At 44.1% G+C, this 24,977-nt stretch overlaps 2 protein-coding genes across 4 annotated transcripts in view; both read left to right on the top strand.

Annotated features, from left to right (window-relative positions):
- abcc3 (ATP-binding cassette, sub-family C (CFTR/MRP), member 3) overlaps positions 1 to 16,493 on the top strand; it is a 54,925-nt gene extending 38,432 nt beyond the window's left edge. Inside the window, exons 22-31 of one of the 3 annotated variants that reach the window (XM_083994690.1) lie at positions 591 to 801; positions 4,025 to 4,338; positions 9,341 to 9,540; positions 11,399 to 11,525; positions 12,513 to 12,614; positions 13,038 to 13,184; positions 13,275 to 13,433; positions 14,627 to 14,793; positions 14,892 to 15,086; positions 15,783 to 16,493. In XM_083994690.1, the coding sequence (XP_083850816.1) occupies positions 591 to 801; positions 4,025 to 4,338; positions 9,341 to 9,540; positions 11,399 to 11,525; positions 12,513 to 12,614; positions 13,038 to 13,184; positions 13,275 to 13,433; positions 14,627 to 14,793; positions 14,892 to 15,086; positions 15,783 to 15,894 (1,734 nt within the window). In that variant the 3' untranslated portion in view covers positions 15,895 to 16,493. Of the gene's footprint in view, positions 1 to 590; positions 802 to 1,185; positions 1,497 to 4,024; positions 4,339 to 9,340; positions 9,541 to 11,398; positions 11,526 to 12,512; positions 12,615 to 13,037; positions 13,185 to 13,274; positions 13,434 to 14,626; positions 14,794 to 14,891; positions 15,087 to 15,782 lie in introns of all 3 variants that reach the window. The other 2 variants (XM_083994692.1, XM_083994691.1) reach the window with 2 other exon arrangements.
- Positions 16,494 to 21,683: 5,190 nt separating this feature from the next.
- wfikkn2b (WAP, follistatin/kazal, immunoglobulin, kunitz and netrin domain containing 2b) lies at positions 21,684 to 23,902 on the top strand (the record flags this gene model as incomplete). Its single annotated transcript, XM_083993772.1, has 2 exons — positions 21,684 to 21,899; positions 22,364 to 23,902. The coding sequence occupies exons 1-2, from the start codon at positions 21,708 to 21,710 to the stop codon at positions 23,900 to 23,902; spliced, it is 1,731 nt and encodes a 576-aa protein (XP_083849898.1). The 5' UTR covers positions 21,684 to 21,707.
- Positions 23,903 to 24,977: the final 1,075 nt, after the last annotated feature.

Below are 24,977 nucleotides of genomic sequence, written 5' to 3'. Positions count from 1 at the left end.
CATTTTAACTGTGGCAAACAGTTGAGTTGTAGCGAGATCACTGATCCTGCAGGTTTCAGATTCAGCACTGAACATGACAATGTGAGTGGAAACCTCAGGGTCTAATGGGATCTTCAAAATAAAAGCTTCTTTTACTTTGTAACTGTGACCTTCCTCTCCATCTATCCACCTTTTTCAGAACGTCAAAAACGTAAGCCGGTTTTGCTCTTCCGATGTGGAATTTTATGTTTATGTTTCCATGGTTTCGGTAGTTGCGGTAAATGCATGGATTTTTTTTTTTTTTTTTTTCAATGAAAATCTGTAAAATGCATGGATCATCACACCAGCTTTTAACAATGGATATCACACAAATTGACATCCGCATTAAAAGCCAGCGTTAATAGATCCATGCATTTACCGCAACTATGACAACAACTGAAAACCATGGAAACGTAACATACAATTCCACCAAAACGGGGACCATAGATCACGTTCGGAAAGTTGTGGATACTGTAACACTAAAATCTCAAATCAATGATACGAACACAGTTGCATTTGTCATGTTTACACCTTTTTTTTTTTACCTTGACTGCGCTCTCCCTCCCCACCAGGTGAAATCTAAAGTGTACCTGGAGTATGCGAAGGCAGTCGGTCCCCTGCTGTCGGTGCTCATCTGCTTCCTGTACGGCTGCCAGAGCGCCGCCGCCATCGGAGCCAACATCTGGCTCAGCAAGTGGACCGACGACGCCTCGGACAGAAATCGGACCAAGGAGAACGTTCATATGAGGGTGGGGGTGTACGCAGCACTGGGCATCGCACAGGGTAAGAGACCATTGCATCTTTTTATGGATTTCTTCTTGTTGTGTACTGTAGGATGTTTTTGGCTGCGTCTCCAGGTTTAACCACGGTGCCGAGGTTAATACGAGCTCTGGGCTCCGTGTGGTGCACATGCTGCCTGTCTTGTTTCCATACAGCGAGCTCAGTGGAGACCGGGAGAAGCAGCTGCATATCTGATAATTAATGTTTTGTCGTTGTGACGCGTGTGACTCGTGTTCCTTTTCAGTGAGCTGCTCATGTTTTACTTTCAGGACAGATCTGTTGGCCATCTCTGTCTTCCCAATCCCGTAATAAATAAACCTTCCTCTCTGATATCTCTCCTCCTCCTCCTCCTGCTCTTCCTCCTCCTGTGGTTCACCTCCATCCCAGGTCTCTTGGTCATGGTCTCCTCCTTCACTCTAGCCATGGGAAACATCGGCGCAGCGCGGAAGCTGCACTTTAACCTGCTGTCCAACAAACTTCACACGCCCCAGTCTTTCTTTGACACCACGCCTATAGGACGCGTCCTCAACCGCTTCTCCAAGGACATCTACGTGATCGACGAGGCTCTGCCGGCCACCGTGCTCATGTTCCTGGGCACCTTCTTCGTTTCTCTTTCCACCATGATCGTTATTGTTGCCAGCACGCCGTTCTTTGCCATCGTCATAGGGCCGCTGGCTGTCATATACGTGTTTGTCCAGGTACTCCCAGGAGAAATGTGCTCATGTGCCAGACTTCCTCCATGCTCCTCTTTCCTTTGTCACTCTTCCTGTTCCTGGAATGGCATGTATGTAGCTTGCAGCTTGTTAACCCTTCAGTTTGGCCTTCTGTTTCTCCACAGCCTGTGGTGGTGTACTGTACGTGACGAGGGTCTGCCGTTGTTGACATTTTCTTTATTTTTCAGTCGTAGCTTCACTTTGCTCTCTCTCCGCAACTGAAGCACTTCCTGTCCCGCAGCCTGCCGCCACACCCTTCCTTAGACTCGCACACATCCACATGGTCACATGGAGCCACACAGCCCTGCTCCAGTCTGCACACAGAACCTTGTTTCAGGGATTACACCAGTCATGTGGTTTAATGTTTCTGAAACATGGATCAGGTCTTTACTGAGCGTTACTCACATTTCTCCAAATTTAATGTAATCCCCTTTGTCTGTTTATTTTTAGTCAATTAGTCAATTTAATAGTTTAATTTAATCTGAATCCAAGATTCTCCTGTATCACACCTGTGTGACTGAAATCCAGTCAAAACTGCATCTAGATGCAGGTTTGACTGGATTTCAGTTGTCAGTGCCACACGTCTCAATGTTATTGTGTCTGTGGTTTCATGTCACATTACTGTATATAAAAGATACGCAGGTTTTAAATCTTAGGAAAAAGAGAGCCCTGGAGCTGGATCAGTATACTGTAGGATCAGCTGAGAGGAAGCTGGGTTTTTGTGTCTTCAGGATAAATTCATACAATGGAGTCTAAATGTCTTCAACACCAACACCTCTCTCCAAACTCACCTCCATTTCTTAAAATACAAGTTACAGAAATGAAAATGTGAAGAGACACCTGGTGAGAGATTGAGTCAGGCTGGACGGGCTCTGCTACTTCTCTAGGTGTGTTTCATGCACTGTGGCCCATCACTATTACACCCATATTTGAATTCTTTATTTTGCTGCTACAGTATTTCACATTGGTGGAATCTCACTTTATTGCCAAACTGGACACAGTGCATCTCTGTGTGCACGTGTGTGTCACCGGCCAGTCTCACCCTGACTCTCAGTTTGGCTGATGTTTGTTTCATGCAGTGTGAAGTGGAGATGTGTGTGTTGTTCAGATATTTGATCATGAAGGTAAAGGAAATGACAAGTTTTTAGACTAACAGAAGCTCCACCAGGTGGCAGGAGTGAACCATGAGTAATGTGGGCGCTAATTAGTTTTGACCTGTGAACGTTTAATGACAGGATGAGAATGCAGAGCCTCTGAAAACATGAGATAAACTGAACTCTTCACTGTCACTACATGCACTGGTGCTGCTGCAGGCGGTTTTCCTCCCTTCCTGTTGCATGTAAACGTTACTGCAACCGACCACAACACATCGAGGGAGAACACTCTGACGTTACATTGACGTACACTTTCGCTTGAGGAGGTGAAGGGATGAAACCTACTGGAGCTACAGTATTACACTTTGGACTGTTACAGCCAGTTTGATGAGCTGGTCAATAAGAAGCCATTGGCAGGTTGATCTTTTTTAACTCCTGCAATTCCTTTTTTTTTAAGTCACTCCTCGCAGCCCACTGGGACTCGCCGGTCTGAGCCTGGTTGATAAAGAGGATGTCTGTACAGACACAGACAGTCCTCTCTACTTTTGAATGATGTTTTGAGCACACACGTGTCAGTTTAGTAGTGTAGCAAAAGTCTGAAAAGTGATCCTAAAGACACGTATTTGTGTTCAAGCGTCAAAGTTCAGTGTGAATTTAAAGGACAATTCCGGGCAAATTCAACTCGGGGCTGTATTTTCCTAACATTTTAGGTCTAAAAGAAGGAATCTGAAGATTTTCAGTTTAATTGCTCCTGTTTTGCGGTAGTTGTGTCACCACGGCAGCGATTAATGGGAACGGATTGAAGTTCCGCTGCTTAGGCTGTTTACATCCCTCAAAGCCGCAATTGTTTTCCACAGACAGCGTCAGATGGCTACTCATGCACCGAGAAGTTTATTTACGTCAAGCAGGCCGACATGTTTGTAAAACTAGATCTAATTCAAAGTCTCGCGTGAGACCCAAGTTGACGCGCTCAGTGTGTTTACGTGCAGTCGGAAGCTCCCGTTTGTGTCATAAACACAGGAATATCAACTCTTGACTTGCTTTAAGTAAATAAACCTCTCGGTGCATGTTTGAGGAGCCATCTGACGCTGTCTGTGGAAAAAAATTACGGCTTTGAGGGATGTAAACAGCCTAAGCAGCGGAACTTCCATCCGCTCCCATTCATCGCTGCCGTGGCGATGCGGGGACAGACACAACTACCGCAAAACAGGAGCAATTAAACTGAAAATCTTCAGATTCCTTCTTTTAGACTTAAAATGTTAGGAAAATACAGCCCCGAGTTGAATTTGCCGGGAATTGTCCTTTAACTGTGAAGCAGCAGACATGAAGAGTAGCTGCTCATCCTTTTAACGCAGGTGTTGTGTTGTCACGCTTGACCCCTCCCCCCCCACTCCCCCCACCCCCTCCCCTCTCTCGCAGGTGTGCTCTTGTTGGTTAACTGCCTGTTGTGCCGCGCCTACAGTGTGCTGCGGGCGGCCAAGCTCACACACTACAACCTGCTCCAGGGGGTCCTGCGAGCTCCGCAGGCCTTCTTCGAGAGCACCCCCACTGGGCGGTTGTTGAACCGCTTCAGCAAAGACATCGATGCTATAGACTCCCACATCCCAGAAAATATTGACATATGGATGCGCACTTTCTGGTACACACTGAATGTGCTGCTCATATGCTCTATCCTCACCCCAATGTTCCTCATAGTCATAGCCCCATTAATGGTGTTCTATTGGTGGGTTCAGGTAAATTGGAAACAAGTCTGCTAACTCATTAATACAACATGCATGTCTGAGAGTGTTGTGGAGTGTGTGCTGCTTGACTGTTGCATGTGGTTGGAGTGGTGATCACGGCTGTAGAGGGGTAGCTGCAGTAGAGGTAGAGGTAGCTGTTGAGTCTGTAGTGATGAGTGGTGCTCAGTAGGATTCAGAAATGACTAGTCAGGGTTCTAACCCCGAGCTTCTTGGATCACTAACTTTCTACTGGATTTTTGGCTTATTTGTGTTATGTGAAAAATACTCAAATTAATAGAATTTCATGAATTTTTACTTAAGCAATGCCAAATTGTATGGCTGAGATGCTTATTTTTAATTGTTTATGAGCAAGATGGGTCAAATAATATTGGCCACTGTCTTCATGACAGACAGAGCTTGGATTTTTTGAGCCCAGCCCATAGGAGGTACCAGAAATACACCAGAGAAGTGTGTTCCTCAGAAAACTGGTGGATAGAATTTCACCACATTAGTTATACATGTTCTGGGGCATCTGTCAGCCAGTATCTACTGTAAAGTGCCATTTTGATTGATGAGTGGGTGTGGTTTGTCAGTCAATATATGCCATTCTAAGCCTTTGCTCAGTTTGCAGTGAGCTTGAATGAGCCAGATACATAAAAAATCTCATCATAGCTTCATACAAAACATGACATCAGTTGGCCATATGGTTAAAGGCTGTCTTTGCCATACCATAAGTCCAGTCCAGTAGCCTTCAAATTGAATTTACAGCAACAAAGTCCATCTGTCCATTGTTTTTACCCCTGGAGCCAATCCCAGCTGATAATAGCCTGGACTGACATATAGAGACAAACAACTCAGTGTGAGTCTCCTTCCTCCTACCTAGTGTGCACCAGTCAACCTAATGTGCATGTTTTTGAGCTGTGGGAGGAAGCCAGAGACCGCGCAGACACACGGAGGACAGGCAAACTCCACAGACAGAACCTAGGTCCATCTGTACATTTTTTAGCCAGTCTGCCTTATTGGTTAAAAGTGGGCAGCCTCTGTCTGTTGAGAACAAAGGGGTTAGAGCCCTCAAAATGCTACTAACAGCTATAATGTAATTATTATTTGATTCGATAACACTTAATTTGATCATTTTTGGTTAACGGTGATTTTGAAAACTACTTGGAGGCAGAGCTGCTTTGGAGACAGAAATAAATTCAGTTGTTAGACAGTCTTTTATTCATATCAAGTCAGAAGAGACCTGCAGTGATGTGAGTAGAGCTTCCATCACTCCTCAGCTCAAAATCTGCAGCCACAGCTGCAGGTTGTTTCAGTCTCTGAGCAGCTCTGACCTCTGACCTCGCAGGGCTTGACAGCAGCAGTTTTCATGGTGGTGTTTGTAGCGTTGAATCTGATACTGATACTCAGTCAAATTCAAATCCCTACACTAATTTTTCTTATGTGATCGATATGGTTTAAAGATGATGCTGATGCTTGGTGAAGAGCTGGTGAGTGTAGGTGAAGAAAAGGGTTGTGGGATCTTGACCTCTAGGTGCTACAGCTCTGGTTAAGGGGAACTCCACTCCATCTAGAGTGCTGTGGTTGTGTTATGTAGTCTGTGAGGCTGGGGGAGTTTTCAGCCTTAGTCACAGTGTTTGAAAGGCTCCAGTGTTTTTAGAGCTTTCTGAGAGGAAGTAAAAGTCAGATTCTGTCAGCGCCTAGTTTTGACAATCTGTGTCTTTGTGGTAGAGTTTGCTTTTAGACCATATCACATTTCTAAGCCTCCTCCTCCTCCATCATTTTCATAAGCTTGATTTTAGTATCTCATTGGTTCTCTCGATGCACAGAAGCTGTTTTTTCCTGCAAGAACTGAGATTATAAATGTCTGTTCTTCTGGAGTGCTTCAACATGGTACAACCCCAACTACTACCACAGGACAGAAAACAGTTTGTCATAATCACAGATCTGCTGTCTGCAGGAGCCTGCACGCGCATAGGATTCAATCCCAGCCCACACTGGTCAGGGGTTCTTAGAGTAACCTAATATACATGTCTTTGAAGAAGGAGCGTCCACTCAGGTCCCGTGGTGGTGTGTGTAGTGCCGAAAAAAATCCAACCAGATTCACACCTGACAGAGTCATGCACATCACACTGCCCTTCAGGGCAGTGTGATGTGCATGTATGAGGAGCACAGTGGCCCCTAACTTTAAATTTTAGGCGTGCAAGCTGAAAATTTAAGGGCGTAAATAGACTTGAAAAGCAAATATTTATATTATATTTATTTATTCATGATCCTTGTAGCAACCCAAAATGTAATAACAGCCAATAATGTAATAACTTTGGCCATTTTAAAGCAGATATCAGCTTCACGGCCGTTTCGGCTAATGCTGCGTTCAAGGCAGGCTTTTGAAACCGTAAGTTACAGCTTCAAGTCACAACTACGACTTGGTAGCGTTCCAGGTAACCCGTAGCTCGTGTTTTTACCATCCTGTTGTCTGTGAAAGTTCCCTATAACGGCCACTCGTAACTTCCGACCCGTGAATTCGTACCAGATCGAACTGGTATGACTTCACAGGAAGGAAAAACACAAAGTACGAGTTTATTTGAACGCACCATGAGTTAGCAGCCCCCGCCCTTGTCAGGCATCAATTGGTCCTCGTGCTACGTCACCACATTCACGCGCATCCCTTGGCTGCACACACAGCCCTTCATGCCGTTCTCTCTCCTCATTGGATAACACTTGTATCCCACAAGGAAAATTTTCTCCTCGGGTTACAGCAGAGCAGAGTGACGGAGAGACTCGTGTTTAGGCTGAAATACTTCATGTAAGTGATTGCTGACGGAAAATAGGACTATTTAGGACTTATATTAACAAAAACATTCCACTGATATCTGCTTTAAATGTAGTAAAGCCAACAGCATAATAACTTGCCAATAATGTAATAATATTAATTATTACATTATTGGCCTTGTATTATAAACCCCTTTGAAAGTGGAATAACTGGTTTCATTATATATGTATCACTAAAGATAACGCAGAACTTCAAATGTTTCACAACTGTGACATCTTCTTCCCTGAAAATAAAACAAACATGTAGTGATACATACAGTATATTATTACATTATCGACTCCAGTTATTACAATGTCAAAAGTTGTTTTTTTTAAATAATAGGCCAATAACGTAATAACCAGCAAATAATGTAGTCATTTATTCCATTGCCAAAAAAAAAGTTATTACATTACTGACTTAAAGCAGAAGTAAGCGATCCGGTCGTTTTGGCTAATGCTGCGTTCCAGGCAGGCTTTTGAAACCGTAAATTACAGCTTCAAGTCACGACTTACGACTTTGTAGGGTTCCAGGCAACCCGCAACTCGCGTTTCTCCGACCTGATGCCTGTGAAAGTCACTATAACGGCCACTCGTGTTTTTCCGACCCGTGAACTCGTACCAGATCGAACTGGTACGACTTCACAGGTCGAAAAAACACGAGTTACGAGTTGCCTTGAACGCACCATAACGTCTTGTCAGCCGATGGAGTTAGCAGCCCCCGCCCTCGTCATGGATCTATTGGTCCTCGTCCCTACGTCACCACATTCAGGCGCATCCCTTGGCTGCACACACAGAGAGGACCGCCCCTTCATGCCGTTCTCTCTCCTCATTGGATAAAACTTGTAGGATACAAGAAAAGTTTTCTCCTCAGCTCAGAGCAGAGCAGAGGGACTGACAGACCCGTGTTTCGGTCCAAACACTCTATGTAAGTGATTGCTGTCGGAAGATATAACTATTTACTGTAAGACTTATATTAACACAAAAATATCGCTTACTTCTGCTTTAAACATTTAATTACGTTGCAATCCTCACACACATCGGCCTGCCACCTGTAATGACAGATTCCAGATTGTTTGAGTCGCCCCCTCCATGTTTCACACTGGCTGCACATGTGCGAGTAGATGAAAAATGTACTTGCGCACTCTGGAGCCGTGCCTTTCAATACTCGATTGGTATTCGTGCAACTAAGCAAACAACTGCACCAGCATGGTGTGTACAGACCAGATGTGTTAGGGTTGGAGATTGTTTGTGATATGGAGGTAAAGGTCTTGTCTAAACAAAGATTGTATTAGCGTGGACACGGCATTAGCTTGTTGGACAGATTACTGTCTTATGTCTGTGCTTCATGGTATTTTCACTTCCACACTCCCCCACATGTGTGAAAGTGGCTAAATTCCTGGAGTGCCCCTTTACCAGAGTGGGTAGAGAGCAGTCGAACAGTGGAGTTCAGTCACACACCTTCAGGACCGGAGCACTAAACACACTGCACGCTGCTCATTCCAGAGCAGAGATCCATGAGGCGTTCAGGGTCTGTGTTCACTACTTTGACACTAACCCGACTTCCTAGTGACGAATATTAACATGTTAACACATCCCATATCATTCCTATAGCTTTTGTCATGTCATCCACCCTGCATGGCCAGTGTCTTTCCTGCATCATTTGTCTTATACTCACATGCACATACTGTTGGTACTCAGGGAAATGGATCTGCTGCTTCAAGCTTTAACATTTTCAAAATACCTCAATATTGTAAATCTGACATACGATTTCATGAAAAACAAAACACCTGCAGTCTAAACGTGGAGGAAGTTGTTATGAAATACTGCCTTACAATGTTTTTTTAATGATTATACCTAATTTTAACTTTGTAAGTCTGTGCAGTGTAAGACATTCCTGAGGTGAATGCAGGTGAGCTGATTTGCACGTAGGCATGGAAATCGCCACCTGTGAGCAGCTTATGTAACATTCGCTGGCTCCCTGTCAAGCATCATAAGAGAGGAATATCAAACAAACCCTGCAGGTGCTTTGTTCAAACAGGCTCTTTCTGACTCTGAGTGCTTGCGACTCTGTATGTGTGTGGGCTCGTCTGTGTGCATCTTAATGATTTTTTGAATATCTGAACATCTGTGTAATGTTGTGTCTTCTTCGTTTAAATTGTTTGTTTTTTCTTCCCCCCCCCCCCCCCCCCCTCAACATCTGTAGAGATTTTACGTTGCCACGTCTCGGCAGCTAAAGCGCCTGGAGTCGGTCAGCCGCTCTCCCATATACTCCCATTTCTCTGAGACCGTCACTGGCTCGAGTGTAATCCGAGCCTATAGCAGACACTCTGCCTTTGTTTTGCTGAGTGATATGAAAGTGGATGATAACCAAAAGAGTTACTACCCGGGTATAGTGTCGAACAGGTACGTGTGCTGTTTCAGCTCAGCAGAACAGCTGCTGTGTTCCAGTGATGCTCTCTTCTTCCTTTGTCTCTTTGGACAGTCCCTGGTGCAATGATGAAAAGAGGAAGAGCTTGACATTTTTTTGGGAAACATCATCTTCACTATTTCAAACTGCCAGTCATTTCAAACCAGTGGCTGAGTAAAGAGGGTGAAAGAAAACGAGAACATTTCCACACTGGGACACAGCTGCTGACACCACACTCAACAACCACACAGCAGATTTTCACAGCCTCACAGTACAGTGCATACACTCACATTCTGCAGGTGAATGTGATCTATACAGTAGCTGTACTTAAAGGGATAGTTCAACATTTTGGCAAATTGGCCCATTGCCATAATCGCTATAGTCAATAGCAGTAGGTTCGTTACCTTTATTTATCGGTGCAAGCTGTTTTTAGAACGGCGGAGCAGAGCCGCAAGCTGCTCAGAGCTACACTACGGCGGCTGATGGGATTTCTTGGTTTCCCTCATCAAACTCATCAAATACACAATCCAACAACTCCAAAACTCTCTGGTGGACAAGTTGTGACCTGCACATTCACCACACTATGAGATAATAATGGAACGTTACGAGACAGAGTTGTTTTCAAGGTAAATTCATGCAAAACCGCTGATGCACGTTGCCTTCAGGGACAGTTTTTCAGCAAGCAGACTCTGTATTTACCTTGAAAACAACTCTGTCTGGTAACGTTCTGTTATTATCTCATAGCGTGGTGAATGTGCAGGTCACAACTTGTCCACCAGAGAGTTTTGGAGTTGTTGGATTGTGTATTTGATGAGTTTGATGAGGGAAACCAAGAAATCCCATTAGCCTCCGTAGCGTAGCTCTGAGCAGCTCGCGGCTCTGCTCCACTGTTCTAAAAATAGCTTGCACCGACAATTAAAGGTAACGAACCTACTGCTATGACTATAGGGATTATGTCAAAATATTGAACTATCCCTTTAAGACTTTACTTTACTTAACTTGTTTTTTGAGGTCTTTTCCACAGCAGACATTTTTGTTATTGCAGGAAAAGAACAGAAACCATTACTGGCTGAGTGATGGCTCTGTTCTGTGTGTCTCAGTATCAGGGCCGTCTGCTATGTTATTGTCCCTTTGCTGGAGAGAAGAGCCTGTAATAATTCATTCAGACATTTCATGTAAAGGCCAAATCAACAGATGTCAGTGAAAGGCCACGGTTAGAAAAGTGTCACTCAGTTACAGGAGAACAAACATGCTGAATAAGATTAAAGCAGAAGTGAGTGGTCCGGTCGTTTTCGCTAATGCTGCGTTCCAGGCAGGCTTTTGAAATCGTAAATTACAGCTTCAAGTCACAACTTACGACTTTGTAGCGTACCAGGCAACCCACTCGTGTTTTTCCGACCTGTTTTACCGGTGAAAGTCACTATAACGGCCACTCGTAACTTCCGACCCGTGAACTCGTACCAGATCGAACTGGTACCACTTCACGGTCGGAAAAATACGAGTTTCCTTGAACGCACCATAACAGTCCTCGTCCCTACGTCGCCACATTCACGGCGTTCCTTGGCTGCACACACAGCCCTGCATGCCGTTCTCTGTCCTCATTGGATAAAAACTGTAGGATACGATAAATGTTTTCTCCTCGGCTCAGAGCAGAGCAGAGGGACTGAGAGACCCGTGTTTCAGTCCAAACACTCTATGTAAGTGATTGCTGTCGGAAGATATAACTATTTAAGACTTATATTAACACAAATATATCACTTACTTCTGCTTTAATTAGCACTGAGAGCATGTAGAAGCAGTCTGTGCTGGTGTCGGACCTCTCGTCACCTGTAGCTGCTCTAACTCTTCACACAGGTGGCTCGGGGTGCGTATTGAGTTCATTGGGAACTGCATCGTTCTGTTTGCTGCTCTGTTTGCTGTGAATGGGAAGGACAATCTGAACCCCGGCCTGGTGGGTCTGTCCGTGTCCTACGCTCTACAGGTATGGCACGCACAAACACACACACAGTTTCATCTGCATACATTAAACAATTTAATGCTGTACATAGCAAAAGATTGAGCTGCTGAAGTTGGGTTCATTTACTCTGTTTGTATGATAACACGACTGTAAAATGTAACAGGTGTGTTTAAGCCATCAGCCCTGTTCCCAGGTGTGACATGTATCTGCCAAACGCCTCTGATAGGATGAGCAGCAGACAGAAACACAAAGTTTGTCACTAGCAAATGAACATTGAGTTTCTCTGAATTCAAAGAAATTCCTTTTAAAACCCCTGAAAACCCTGAAGCTCAGTTTGTCTGCTACTCTATATGAAAATAACCAGTTGACATACGATGTTTTTTCATTTTTGCTTTTATTATTTGATTATTAGTTGCGGTTGTTAGAGTGAAGATGGACATTCAAAGTGTTGAGAATAACAACCCTCAGGTTTAACATCCAGATCACTTGATTCTTTTAAAGTGCAACCCACTACCACTTTACATTACATTTTCATAAACCATCTTCTAATCATCACATCCTTTCCTGGTTTTCACAGCACCTCAGTTTTATTGTAAACATTCAGAAAATGTGTTTTAGATCACTATATTTTTTTCTGAAGGAGGAAACCAGACCCTTCACCAATTATGTATCTTTCTTATCAGTTATGCTAACCAGGTCCCCATGAAATGCATTCCTTCACAACAGAACAGTAACCCAGATAACATCCATGATGATGTAAAAACATGGGATGGGGCCCTGAAAGAGTCTCAGGCTGACCCGCCAACCTGGGAATGTCCTCAGTTTTGTTGTTATATTTACAGCCTGTTGTGCTACATAGATACTGTTTATTTTTGATTATTTCAACTGTTAATCAACTATTTGCTTTTTGCTAACTTTTTCAAATATGATGTACTACTGTGTATTATTATATAACTGCTGATACAAATCCCCCTTTAAAGGATGTGTGTAAAGCCTGTATTGGTTTTGTAGGTGACCATGTCTTTGAACTGGATGGTGCGAATGACTTCAGATCTGGAGAGCAACATAGTAGCAGTGGAGAGAGTGAAGGAGTACTCCGAGACCAAGACGGAGGTATGTCAGGAAGAATGGTTCCTCTTTTTCTAAAAGCCACAGAAATTCCTTTGCAAACTTTGCATGTTTTTGCTCTCAAACTTAAAACAGTGTGTTGGCCCTGAGCTGCTGTAAAAATTAGGAATTTACTTACAATCTGAAAAAGTTGTCCTGCTGCCAAGTCTTGTTCTTAAAAACATGACCTATAAACAATAACTAGATCCAGAAATATCAGACTCCCTGATGCCAGCATGGGCCCCTTGTTACCTAAGGTAAACAGGGCTCTTGTAACTGTGCACCGTGTACTTTCTCAGCTCATTCACAGTGAGCGCCATTTTATAGCTGCTGTAGTTGTTAATGAAAGCTGCTTTTTTTCAGAGTGAGTGTGAAACGCCAAAGCAGGTTAATGAGGTGTTCACAAAGTTTTCAATGTCTTTCTTCCAGGCCCCCTGGGAGGTGGAGGACAAGAAGCCGCCTCCCGAATGGCCCATGGAGGGCAGCGTGCAATTCCAAAACTACAGCGTCAGGTACCGAGAAGGACTGGACCTGGTGCTGAAGAACTTGACATTGAGCGTCAAGGGAGGAGAGAAGGTCAGCGGTGTGGTGGTGTGGAGAGATGCCCCGACTGAAGGATCACAGGCCGAGACACTGATGGGGTCCGTGTGTTTTTGTCGTGCACAGATCGGTATTGTGGGTCGAACAGGAGCAGGAAAGTCCTCCATGACACTCTGCCTGTTCAGACTGCTGGAGGCGGCAGCAGGAGAGATCACCATCGACCAGGTGAAGATAGCTGAGATCGGTCTGCATGACCTGCGCTCCAAACTCACCATCATTCCACAGGTAACAACACACACACACACATTCCTTAAAAGGTGTGGGAGACTCACATGCAAATGTACATGCATTGAATGTATTAAAGATATCTGGAACCTATTGGAAATTAAAACATTTACATACATATATTTGTGTAAAAAGTCTGTAAATGTAAAAGACAGGGTGTTTCTGGGTGCTCTGCCACATTGGGACTAAACTGTGTAATTAGGTGACGTCATTTCTTTACTCGCCATTCACTGTTTCCTGCAGACCTCCGCGTATGCCTCCGCGGTATAAAGTTGGTAAACTACAACTGCGAACAGCATCGTGTCAAGCGACTAAGTAAATAAACTAACAATGTTTATTTTAGTGTAACTTTAGTATATTTATTTGACAGCATTAGCGCGTTCATTCAGCAAAATGACTATTACTCAAACACTAGTTTGGGTCCGCCGCGCTTGTCTTCTTCCCTTTCCAAGTTGAATGCTGTCGAGGACGCGCATGCAGCGTCATTTGACGTCACATTACCAGGAGTGCACGGGAAAACGGACCCTGAATTGCAGCGCATTATGCAGCACACAGCCTGTTCAAGGCAATGGAGAGATACATGGGTGGGCTCATAACTCATTAGCAGTAAAAAAAAAATTAAAAAAACTTAAAATGCATCCTGCCCCAAGTTCCTTTAAGCTCTACTGAAGCACTTATTTTACATCATGTATTTGTGTTGTCTATGTTTATTTATAATGTTGTGAATGAGTGAAAGTCTGGTTGTTGTTTTTATGAGCTACTGGACAATTTCGATTTTCCCTTCGGAGGATGAATAGCGATCTATGTTATTATGTATTTATACATTAATACAGACATATTTTAATTCCATGAATATTTAGTAATGCAACTGACATCATTGCTAACTGATATAAAGATAAAATAAGACAAACTGCTCCCTGGTCAGGGTGAAACATCGCTCTGTCCTGGGGGACAGGATGAGCCATGACAGAGTCCCTGTCTCTTAGAAGCTTGTCCAATCGGGTAACAAGAGCCTCAGCATATGGCAGCTGCTGTCAAGTAAGAAAAGACCCAAATGAACACGAAGCAGAGCGAACAAAGAGTGACACCCAGGCTGACGATGAGACTGTGAGGCTTCAGACAGACGCTGGTATCAAAAGTCTTTTGAAGACATGTATTCATCTGGTCCGGTGTGTGTCTGTTCTCTGTCTCAGGAGCCTGTGCTGTTCTCGGGGACTCTGAGGATGAACCTGGACCCCTTTGACCAGTGTAGCGAGGAAGAGGTGTGGAAAGCTCTGGAGCATTCTCACCTCCACAAGTTCGTCAGCAACCAGCCGGCCAAGCTGGAGCTGGAGTGTGCAGAGGGAGGAGAGAACCTCAGGTGGGTCTGTGGGACGAGGACGGACAGTCCTGGTTTGAGGTGGTGGGGCACAGACTGAGTGGCAGGATGTGACGTGCTGTGTGCTGCTCTGTCTTCAGCGTGGGTCAGAGGCAGCTGGTGTGTTTGGCTCGGGCTCTGCTGAGGAAGACCAGGATCCTGGTCCTGGATGAAGCTACTGCTGCTATCGACCTGGAGACGGACGATCTCATTCAGTCCACCATCAGGACTCAGTTTGAAGACTGCACCGTCTTCACCATCGCACACAGACTCAACACAGTCATGGATTACACAAGGTGAGATCTATGTATATACCTGCTATTAAAACTCTATATAAACATGTGATTTACTTTCACAACCTCTAAGATGTTGACAGCAGACTAACAGAGCATTATAGGTCCATGTTTCCAGTACTCACCTTCTGTCGATAAACACACAACTAGGGATGTCACAATTACTGTACTTGTTTTCACAATTAATCGCGGTATTAAACGCCACAATTAATTGATGGTAAAGAATCCTAAATACTGTGACTTTCTGAAAAAGATTATGTTGGAACCATATCTTATCTATCTTATCTAAAGTAACACTGAATTGGTAGGAATTCAAATGTTAGCGTGTCATTTCTATTTAAAAAAAAAAAATTAAAATAAACTTTAACATTTGGTCTAAATTACAATTAATGTCTTAAATATTTCAAACACTTCCCCCAGGGGATTAATAACTGGTCCTATATTAAGAGATTAGTAATGTAATTATATTTTGACCATATTTGATTTTAAACATTCAAAGCTGTGAAATTTATTGATGCATAAATATTGTGATAATCGTAATACCGTGATTATTTCTCTGGCAATTATCGTACCAAGAAAATCTATAATCGTGACATCCCTACACACAACACATGGAACAAACAGAAACAGTAATAATGTTACTCAGTGTGTGTCCTGTTCTGTCTGTGCACCTGAGTTGTGTCCTCTGTCCCCCTGCAGAGTCCTGGTGTTGGACAAGGGAGAGGTGGCAGAGTTCGATACTCCGACAAACCTCATATCAAAGAGAGGAATCTTCTACAGCATGGCTAAAGATGCAGGACTGGCACAATAAACCGCCCGTTTGTCCCAACGTTGCAAACGAAGCCTCGACAATCAGTTTGTATTTCAGAGCTGGCAGTGGAACTGAATGTTACCTCCATGTGCAGTCGGTATATTTACAAGGTTAAATCTGAACTCCTTTTGGTCAAGCTTGGAACAGTCAACAGTTGCTAGCAGTTGTTCGTACGTTACAACATGTGAGTGACTGTGGTGTCCTACAAGGCAAACAGTCCTTTTGCATTGAAAAAGGACTAAACAAGCCATATGTGCAAGTGCTGGTTGAACCAAGCCAGCTCTTTAGTGCCTTCTGCCAGTGGGACGAAGAAGCCAGTGAATGTTTCATTTTCTAATCAGCTTCAAAATAAACAACAAAAAGGAGGAGTTTTTTTATTTTATTTTTTCTACCAGAGAAAACTGTGCCACTGTACTTTCCTCAGACAAAAATAACATACACTTTATGATAAACCCACTTATTTTTGTACCGTACCTTTATTTAAGCCGCTTTTTCAAGATTTTTCTCAAGGAGTTTGCTCAGTTTAACATGTGATTCTTCTGTGAACCAAATTTGTAAACACTTGAATTCTGTACCACCAAAATATTAAATATGATAATGCTTTTATTAAAAAAAAGAAAGGAAACTGTGTGTGCTGTCATGTCTACCAAAGAGATGAGGTGAGGTGAAGTTGCACTGTGGGAACTGTTGGATCTGAGTATTCGGAGTATTACAGCTAGACCATCAATAGACGTACTGTACAGTCAAACTTCACTTCTCATGGACTGAGTTAATAACACTTATTTGAATCTATTCAAAGTCCATGTCTCAAATTGACGGTACCATCTCCTCTGGTTGGCTGCTGTTGCTTCATCTCCCTTGGGTTAAATCCGTTCTTTCTCCCAGCTGCATTTGACCTGTTTCCATGGAGTTTTCAGCAGAATGAGGACGTGGAGACCTGACGCTGGGCTGTATGAGGACTGTGGCCTTCTCTCCTTTTCTCCCGTCTGTCCTCCTGTTCATATTGGACATGCAGAGACCCTCTCAGACGAGGACACCACTCACTGCCCCAGTTCTCCAGAGCTGCTGTCTTACTACAGGCACGTCACAGCTGATGTCTTCTCATGATGTGTGGACTGTGGACGTGTCCCTCATCACCTACTATACTAGAAGCTCATGGAGAGAATCTCATAATGTCTAGTTTGAACAACTGAAATATTCACAGCATGAGAAACCTGCTTGAGTGTCGTCCCTCTAACTACTGTAGAAACCAGCAACTGAGTGCATCCTGTACATGTCTAGGAACAGAGGTTTTTTTTATTGCAAAATGCAAAATACAAGTACAAGAAGCATATTCAATTACAATTACAACCGTTATTCCTTTCAGAACTGAGCATAGTGTTTAATGTACAGTATATGGACAGAACAACAACAGAAAAATAAAAATAAAAAAGTTACATATTCTTTCAAGGGATCAATCAAAAAAAAAGCTGATAAACATTCACATAGCAACAGGGCTTTCTTCGTTTTCATAAGTTCTAATGAATCAAAATAAAGGTGCATCTAAGAACAGAGAAATATAGTTCAGAAGACTGTAATTACTCCAGTCATCCACTAGAGTGTGCTCACAGAATTCACTAAATCTGTTCTGTGTAAGCATGCCTCTGGTACCTATAAATAACATTTACTTGATGATTAATGAAACACTGGTGGAAGATGGTTGATTGATGCTTGAACGTTACCACACACAGTACACATGACACTGCACTTTCTCTGCAGACTAGATGAGCCAAACATCTCAAATGTCAAATAAATAATTTTGTAATTACGGTCCTGGTCGACATCTTCAAGGTGTCAGGACTTTGTTGTGTTGATCTTTCTGATATTTCATCAACTGAGCGGTGCCAGACAGTTGAGCTCACCACAGATCCCTCGCAGCAAGACTTCTCTTGCCCCACACACACGTTTTCTTCACGGCCCGCTGCAGATCACAGTTCTTTGTGTCTCTGTGTCTCTGACAGATGCTGATAGCCCAGTCTGACTGAGCCAGCTTCTTTGATAATGTCCCTGCCCATGGGCAAAGCTGCATGAAGTGGCAGAGAGGCTTGGCTCTAGCTGTCTGCTGACACGCCCGTCAGATGCAGCTTCAGGCACTGGATCCTCAAGTGTTCTTCTGCAGAAGGGTGACAAAGCAAGAAGCTCCTTGTTTTGCTAGTCATGATTTGTCTGAGTGTTGCTCAATGGTACATCCACGAAGAACAATCTGATCAGGGCTGGATGTTCTTTTCCTGTCTGTCTTAGGGACACTTAGTCTATACCTGTACAATAAATAGCCTATGAAGCAACAATCAACAGAGACTGGAAATGGGCGGAAGGCCTAGCACCACCACAACCTGGCTACTAGCACCTGTAACGGTGGCTAACATGTTCATTTAAACAGTTATCCCTTTGGCCAGGCCACATTTCACCTTTTTTGCTTCTTTGAACTGAGCTAAGCTAACAGTGCTGCTTCTTATTTGATGTCGGCCATCAGTCTTGAGAGTGGAGACAAGAATCTGCCAACTTGGCTCTGTAGAAAGCCTAATAAAACATGTTGTATTTAGTTTGTAAAAAGGAGAAAAGGTGTTTGTGCTCTTGCTCACTGTCCAAAAAAATCCTCTTTTCAGGTGCGTAGGCCAACAAACATTTGAGAGCAACAGGAGGAAAAGGCTCGCTCACTGATCAAAAATGGCACTGTCCACCAGAGATTGAAGGATGCAACAAACATTTAATGGTCCATCAAACAACAAAAAAGTGCAACCATGGTGATAAAATAAAATAAAGAAACAAAAATAAGTAAGACAAAAACGTTTCGGCCTACACAGCCATCTTCAGTCTGTCTTAAGACAGATGGTGGACATTGCCAACATTGCTAAGACAAATGGTGGACATTGCCATTTTTGATCAGTGTGCGAACCTTTTCCTCCTGTTGCTCTCCAGTATTTAGTTTGTATAAATACAAATGGCAGCTTGATTGTGGAGCACTATTCTTCAGTGGCTGGTTTTGTTTCCCCCACATCTTTGATGCTGGTCTGTGACACACAACACACCCTGACAGGGAAAACAAGCCCACAGGTCATCTTGTGCAGCAGCTTAGGTTAGGTCTAATGGTTGTATGATGACAGGAGCAGAGGGGGAGTATAAAGAGATAAAGTCCACATCAGGACAAAAGTCCAATGTTGCTGCATCCATAGAGGAGAGAGATGGAGCAAATGACCTGTACAGTTGTTTAGGTGGGAGGATCTGTTTCATGTTTTAATGAGAAGGTTGATCTTCCTATCAGCTTTTACAATATAAGCTAACATTATAGCATTATCTGCAAAAAATACTGTCAGTTTTACAAAGGGCAACACATGAGACAGTTCTTTTGTATGGATTACCTTATTCACCATGATCTTGAAGCACATATACACTCTTGAGATCTAACATGCTGGGGAGCTTTAGAAGCCCTGTCAGATAATGCACAGACTTGAAAAGCAGAGGGATGTCAGGGTCGGACACCGTAAATACGCTGACAGTTCTTCACACATGAGGAGTATGTGCAGTTGTTTGTCATTGGCAGTGCAGCGAAATGGAGCACATATAATCCGTTTCACAGAATTGAGACCTGCAGCTCAAAAATCTCCACATAAACAGGCTTTTTTTCTTTTCTCTCTTTTTTTTTTTTTTTTTGGCTTGTCACGCACACTCACACACGTACACACACAAATTACTAAGTCTGCATCAAGAACAAACAATTTACCACACAAACAGTCTGACAGCATGAGCCCAATGTTATTGCGAGGAAGGCGGTCTCACAGCTTCTCTGTCCTCAGTTGAACTATGGAGGTAGTTTATACAGAGGAGAACCGAGTGGTTATAATAACACCTTCATTGATTAAATACTCTGCCAACACACACACACACACACACACACACACACACACACACACACACACACACACACACACACAGACTGTGGAGCTCATCACCTGAGCTTCAAAGTGTTTTTTAAGTATTGTCCTCATCTCACCTCTGCTGGCTCTGACTGCTGTTTGCTATTTTAAGGTGAAGGTTTGGAGCCAACGCTTGCAGACCTGAGCGCTGATTGATAACCTGCTATGATGTTGCAATTAAAGTTTCCTGCTCAATCTCAATATAATGACCCACTGTTTCTATCTGTGAGGTGGTAAGTTTCCATAAATTCAAATTTTTTGCCTTGTCATTGCCTTGCCTGCCACATAAAACTCTTGAAGCAATGAAAGAAATCCTTTCTACAAAGACTGTGTGGCCTGCGGAGGTAAAGTCACATGTGACACAGGAAAAGCTCAGAGTCATTACATTCACCAAGAGTGAACAGTTGTCTTTGAATTTGCATTATTTATTTTATAGTGATATAAAATAAATAATGAGGCTGTTTACTGGAGAAACACAAGTCTGCAGTGTCAGGTCATTAAAAACTAGCTCCAGAAATAATTAGGACTTTATTAAACTACACAAAAAAAAAATCATTTCTCCACCTCAGAGACATGGAATAAAAATATAAAGGTATAAATAACAAGAATGATTATCTAGATAGATAGATAGATAGATAGATAGATAGATAGATAGATAGATAGATAGATAGATAGATAGATAGATAGATAGATAGATAGATAGATAGATAGATAAACTAAGCTTAAACTGATTTACCACCAGGTAAAAAAATAAATAAATCATACAGCCAAAACAAACTGCACAGAAACAACAGACAACATTACCACAACACATGATGCACAACAAACACAATGAAAGGCCAACGGAACATGATCAAGAAGAACATAACTGGGGAAAAAAAGAAAAAGAAAGACGTGATTAAACACCATAATAGCATATTTGGGTATAGACTGAAAAATGCCCTGACTCACTGAACAGAACCTGCAGAATAAAAATCTTGTAGAAACTGATAATAATTTTTAAAAGAAAAGAAAAAAAAAGACTGCTATAGGCTGTTTGTGGAAATAAAGAAATCAAATAAAATACAAATAAATAGGCTTCAGAGATAAACATGGCTACCTCAACAGGTTTTTCAAAGTCAGATGGCACATTTTTGGTCGTGTTAAACACGACAGGAATCTGGACTCGGCTTCATCTTTATCTAGTGCTCATTGTTGTGAAATAAAGAAATAATAGAATAGAAATAAAATGACAATGAATTCCTCAGGAAAAAGTGACAGGTTCATTACTTATCTATCTATCTATCTATCTATCTATCTATCTATCAAATGATTTTGTAGCAGCAAAACTGTTGAAATAAAATAAAAACTTTTGAAGAATTCTTCCGATTATTTAATGCATATGATTTTTTTTTCATGAATATGAGTATGTTTTTCATTTGACGTTTCTATAACAAGTAGCTAATTGAACTTTAATAAATTCCATAGGTTTTAATTGTGGAGATAATGTACCTTTATCCAAATGCTGAAAACAGTTGGGATTGATTCGGTGAGTTGTGAACACGTCGTGTTGGATTTGGTCCTGTGTGTGTGTGTTCTCAGTCAGAGAGGCTCCTGTGTGCGCATTCAAAGGGTTAACGCGGTAGCAGCAATGCCTCTAACAGACCAGCCCAGACCTCTGACTTTTAAAAGCTTCTTCAGCATCTCAGGAGGAACTGTGTGTTGTGAGGACGTGACCGATCAGCAGAGCATCACCGCTGCAAGACCAGGACCCCGACCCCGACCCCGACTCATCAGACACCCCACTCCGACCTGTTTCATCCCGTGACAGGAAGTTGTTTGACCTGTTGTTTTACCCTCTCCACGTGTTGAGTCCGGTGGATGGAGATGTGGTGGATGCTGTTCCCGCGGTGGATCTGGTTCCTGGTCTGTGTGTCAGTGTGGCTGGAGCCCCAGGGCGGAGTTCTGCCCCAGATCACCTACTCACACGCCGGAATCTGCCCCAATGACATGAACCCCAACTTGTGGGTGGATGCCATGAGCACGTGCACACGGGAGTGTGACACAGACCAGGTAAAAAAAATTTTTTTTTTTTTTAAATCATCAATATTTATCCTCTGCACTATTTTGGAATTTTAGAAATATTTCTTATTAGGTGGTTTAAAGTCTATCTGATATCTTTAAAATGTAAAATGTCAGATCAGATGTATGTTTATGATATCATTCATGTCTGTGGATATTCTTATTCATCCAGGTCATCGTTATCTCTGGGCAACAAATTGAATCGAAGGCAACTGGACTTGGGAAGATGTTTCGCCTCTTGTCCAAAGGGCTTCATCAGTTTGCAACGCACTGGTCTAGTCAGACTGATACATTACAAACTAATGAAGCCCCTTGGACAAGAGGAGAAACATCTTCCCAGACAAATACAAGTCCAGTTGTCAAGTCAATTTGTTGCCCAGAGATATTCTTCATATTCATCAGTATGTCAGAGCCCCCAGCCTCCTGCTTCAGTATTTCTCTCTTCTGCCCCTTAGGAGTGCGAGTCCTTCGAGAAGTGTTGCCAGAATGTGTGCGGTAACCGGAGTTGTGTGGCTGCTCGGTACGTGGATGGACAGAAGCGTCCCGTGGGGATGCCGAAGGAGGCCACCTGCGCCAGCTTCATGTGCACCCAGCAGGGCTCCGAGTGCGACATCTGGGACGGGCAGCCGGTGTGTAAGTGCCGGGACCGCTGCGAGAGGGAGCCGCACTTCACCTGCGCCTCCGACGGCATGACCTACTACAACAAGTGCTACATGGACGCCGAGGCGTGCTCCAAAGGCATCACCCTCTCCGTGGTCACCTGCCGCTTCCACCTCACCTGGCCCAACACCAGCCCCCCCCTGCCCCAGGCCACCACGCTGCGCCCCACCACCGCTCCCCTTCAGGCCACCGTCCCCCCTCCTCAGCCTCCGGTGGAGGTCAGCGGCCCCGTGCATCAGACCGTGAGCGTGGGCGACACGGCCAGCTTCCTGTGCGACGTGACGGGTCGCCCCCGGCCGCAGATCACCTGGGAGAAGCAGCAGCCGTACGGGGCGGAGAGGGTGGTCATGAGACCCAATCACGTCCGAGGGAACATGGTGGTCACCAACATCGGTCAGCTGGTCATCTACAACGCCCAGCCTCACGACTCGGGCGTCTACACCTGCACGGCCCGGAACCCGTCCGGCTCGGTGCAGGTCAGCCACCCGCTCACCGTGCTGCCCACAGAACCGCCCAAGACCCCCGAGCCGAAGAACGTGAGCCGCTGTCTGCCTGAAGAGTGTCTGAAGCCCCCCGACAACCCCGAGGACTGTGGGAGTGAACTGGAGAAAGTCATCTGGTACTACGAACCCAAGGCCAACAACTGCTTCTCCATGACCCACTGCCACGGTAACGAGGACGGCCAGCCCTGGAAGATCTTCGACACGTACGAGAAGTGCATCGAGTGCTGCGGCCCCGAGCTCACCGGCCCCTGCGGCCTCCCCAGCCTGCAGGGCCCCTGTAAAGCCTACGAGCCCCGCTGGGTCTACAGCAGCGTGCTGCGGCAGTGTCAGTCCTTCATCTACGGAGGATGTGACGGCAACGACAACAACTTTGAATCAAAAGAAGCCTGTGAGGAAATGTGCCCCTTCCCCAAAAACCACCACTGCAAGTCCTGCAAGCCCCGCGGTAAGATCGTGACGAGCTTCTGCCGAAGCGACTTCGTCATCCTGGGTCGCATGACGGACCTCACGGAGGAGAAGGACTCGGGCCACGCCCTCGTGACCGTAGAGGAGATTCTGAAGGACGAGAAGATGGGGCTCCGCTTCTTTGGCAAGGAACCTCTGCAGGTCACTTTCCTCAACATGGACTGGAACTGCCCCTGCCCCAACATCACAGGGGCAGCTGCCGAGGGACAAGTGATAATCATGGGCAACGTTAATGACGGCATGGCGGTCCTTCAGCCCGAGAGCTATGTGGGAGCTTCCAGTCCTCGTCGTGTGCGGAAGCTGAGAGAGGTCATCTCTAAGAACACGTGTGACATTCTCAAAGCCATCACTAACAGCCCTCAGTAGGGGCAGTTGCTCTCCTCTGGACTGTAGCTGTAGTTTTAATGTGCGATCTTTAGGTCCTACATTTAAAGGACTTCTCTCTGGTTCTGAAAGGAACCTGTCGTATGACTTTCCTATGTACAGAGGTGTCTTCATTCTCTTCTCTGCTGCGGTTGCTGCTATTGTTGATTGAAAAATCATGTCTGTGAGTGAAGACATTCACAGACACAGACGTTGTGACCTTACAGCCCCCAGCCTGTGTGCCCTCCCCTGTCTGCAGCAGGCTTCAGAACATCTGAAGCAGAAAACACACAGTATGATCATGTTTGAATTGTATTGTATGTATAAAATTAACTGTCACTCAGCTTCTGGTTCTTTCCTCTCCAGTCCTGGTGCCTCGTTTATGAAACAGTGTGTAGGATTGGTACTATAAGTGTACATGTGCACACAAGCTGAAAAGGGCCAGCGGGGGAGTTATTGTTGTATGTTTCCTTTGGGATCTGTGGACCGAGCATCCAGCACCTGAGTTGGTTTGTCACTACATGTCACCTGCAGGTTATAACAGAGGGTAATAAACTGGAAAAACATGCAGCTTTAGTCAGAACCACTCTAATATGTTGTTTTATGAACAGTCATCTTATGCTTGTAGTCTGTACCTTACTTTGTTGTGCTCGGACAAGAGCTGAGTGTTGCATTTGAGAAACTGGACACTGCTGCAAACTGCCCTGTCCTCCCACAGTAGGCTGTAGGGGAACCTGCATGTCACCTCATTGTAATGATCCCATCTGAAAGTGCCGGCTTTATTAAACTCAGGGAGGCTGTGATATCCCAGATGAAGGATAGAACTGACCAGTTAGCTCCCCTCCAGTTCCTCTGTGCATGGAGTCCTCTTGCAGCATTATGCATGCATGTGCTGTGGTGTAAACCCTAGAGGTCTATGTGTATAGCAATCAGACCATAAACATAGACCAGGCAGAACTAATTGCAATGATCAGCGCTAGCCTTTTTCACAGCCTGGGATGAATATAGAAATATGAAGATGGGTCGGTGAACACAATGTATTGGTTTATTGTAGCAGTGTCTCCAGTGGATCTGTGGT

The sequence above is a fragment of the Trachurus trachurus genome (genome assembly GCF_905171665.1).
Source record: "Trachurus trachurus genome assembly, chromosome: 19".
In the NCBI taxonomy this organism is placed as follows: Eukaryota; Metazoa; Chordata; class Actinopteri; order Carangiformes; family Carangidae; genus Trachurus; species Trachurus trachurus.
The sequence above is the reverse complement of the archived record's forward strand: the minus strand, read 5'-3'. Positions and strand labels throughout refer to the sequence as shown.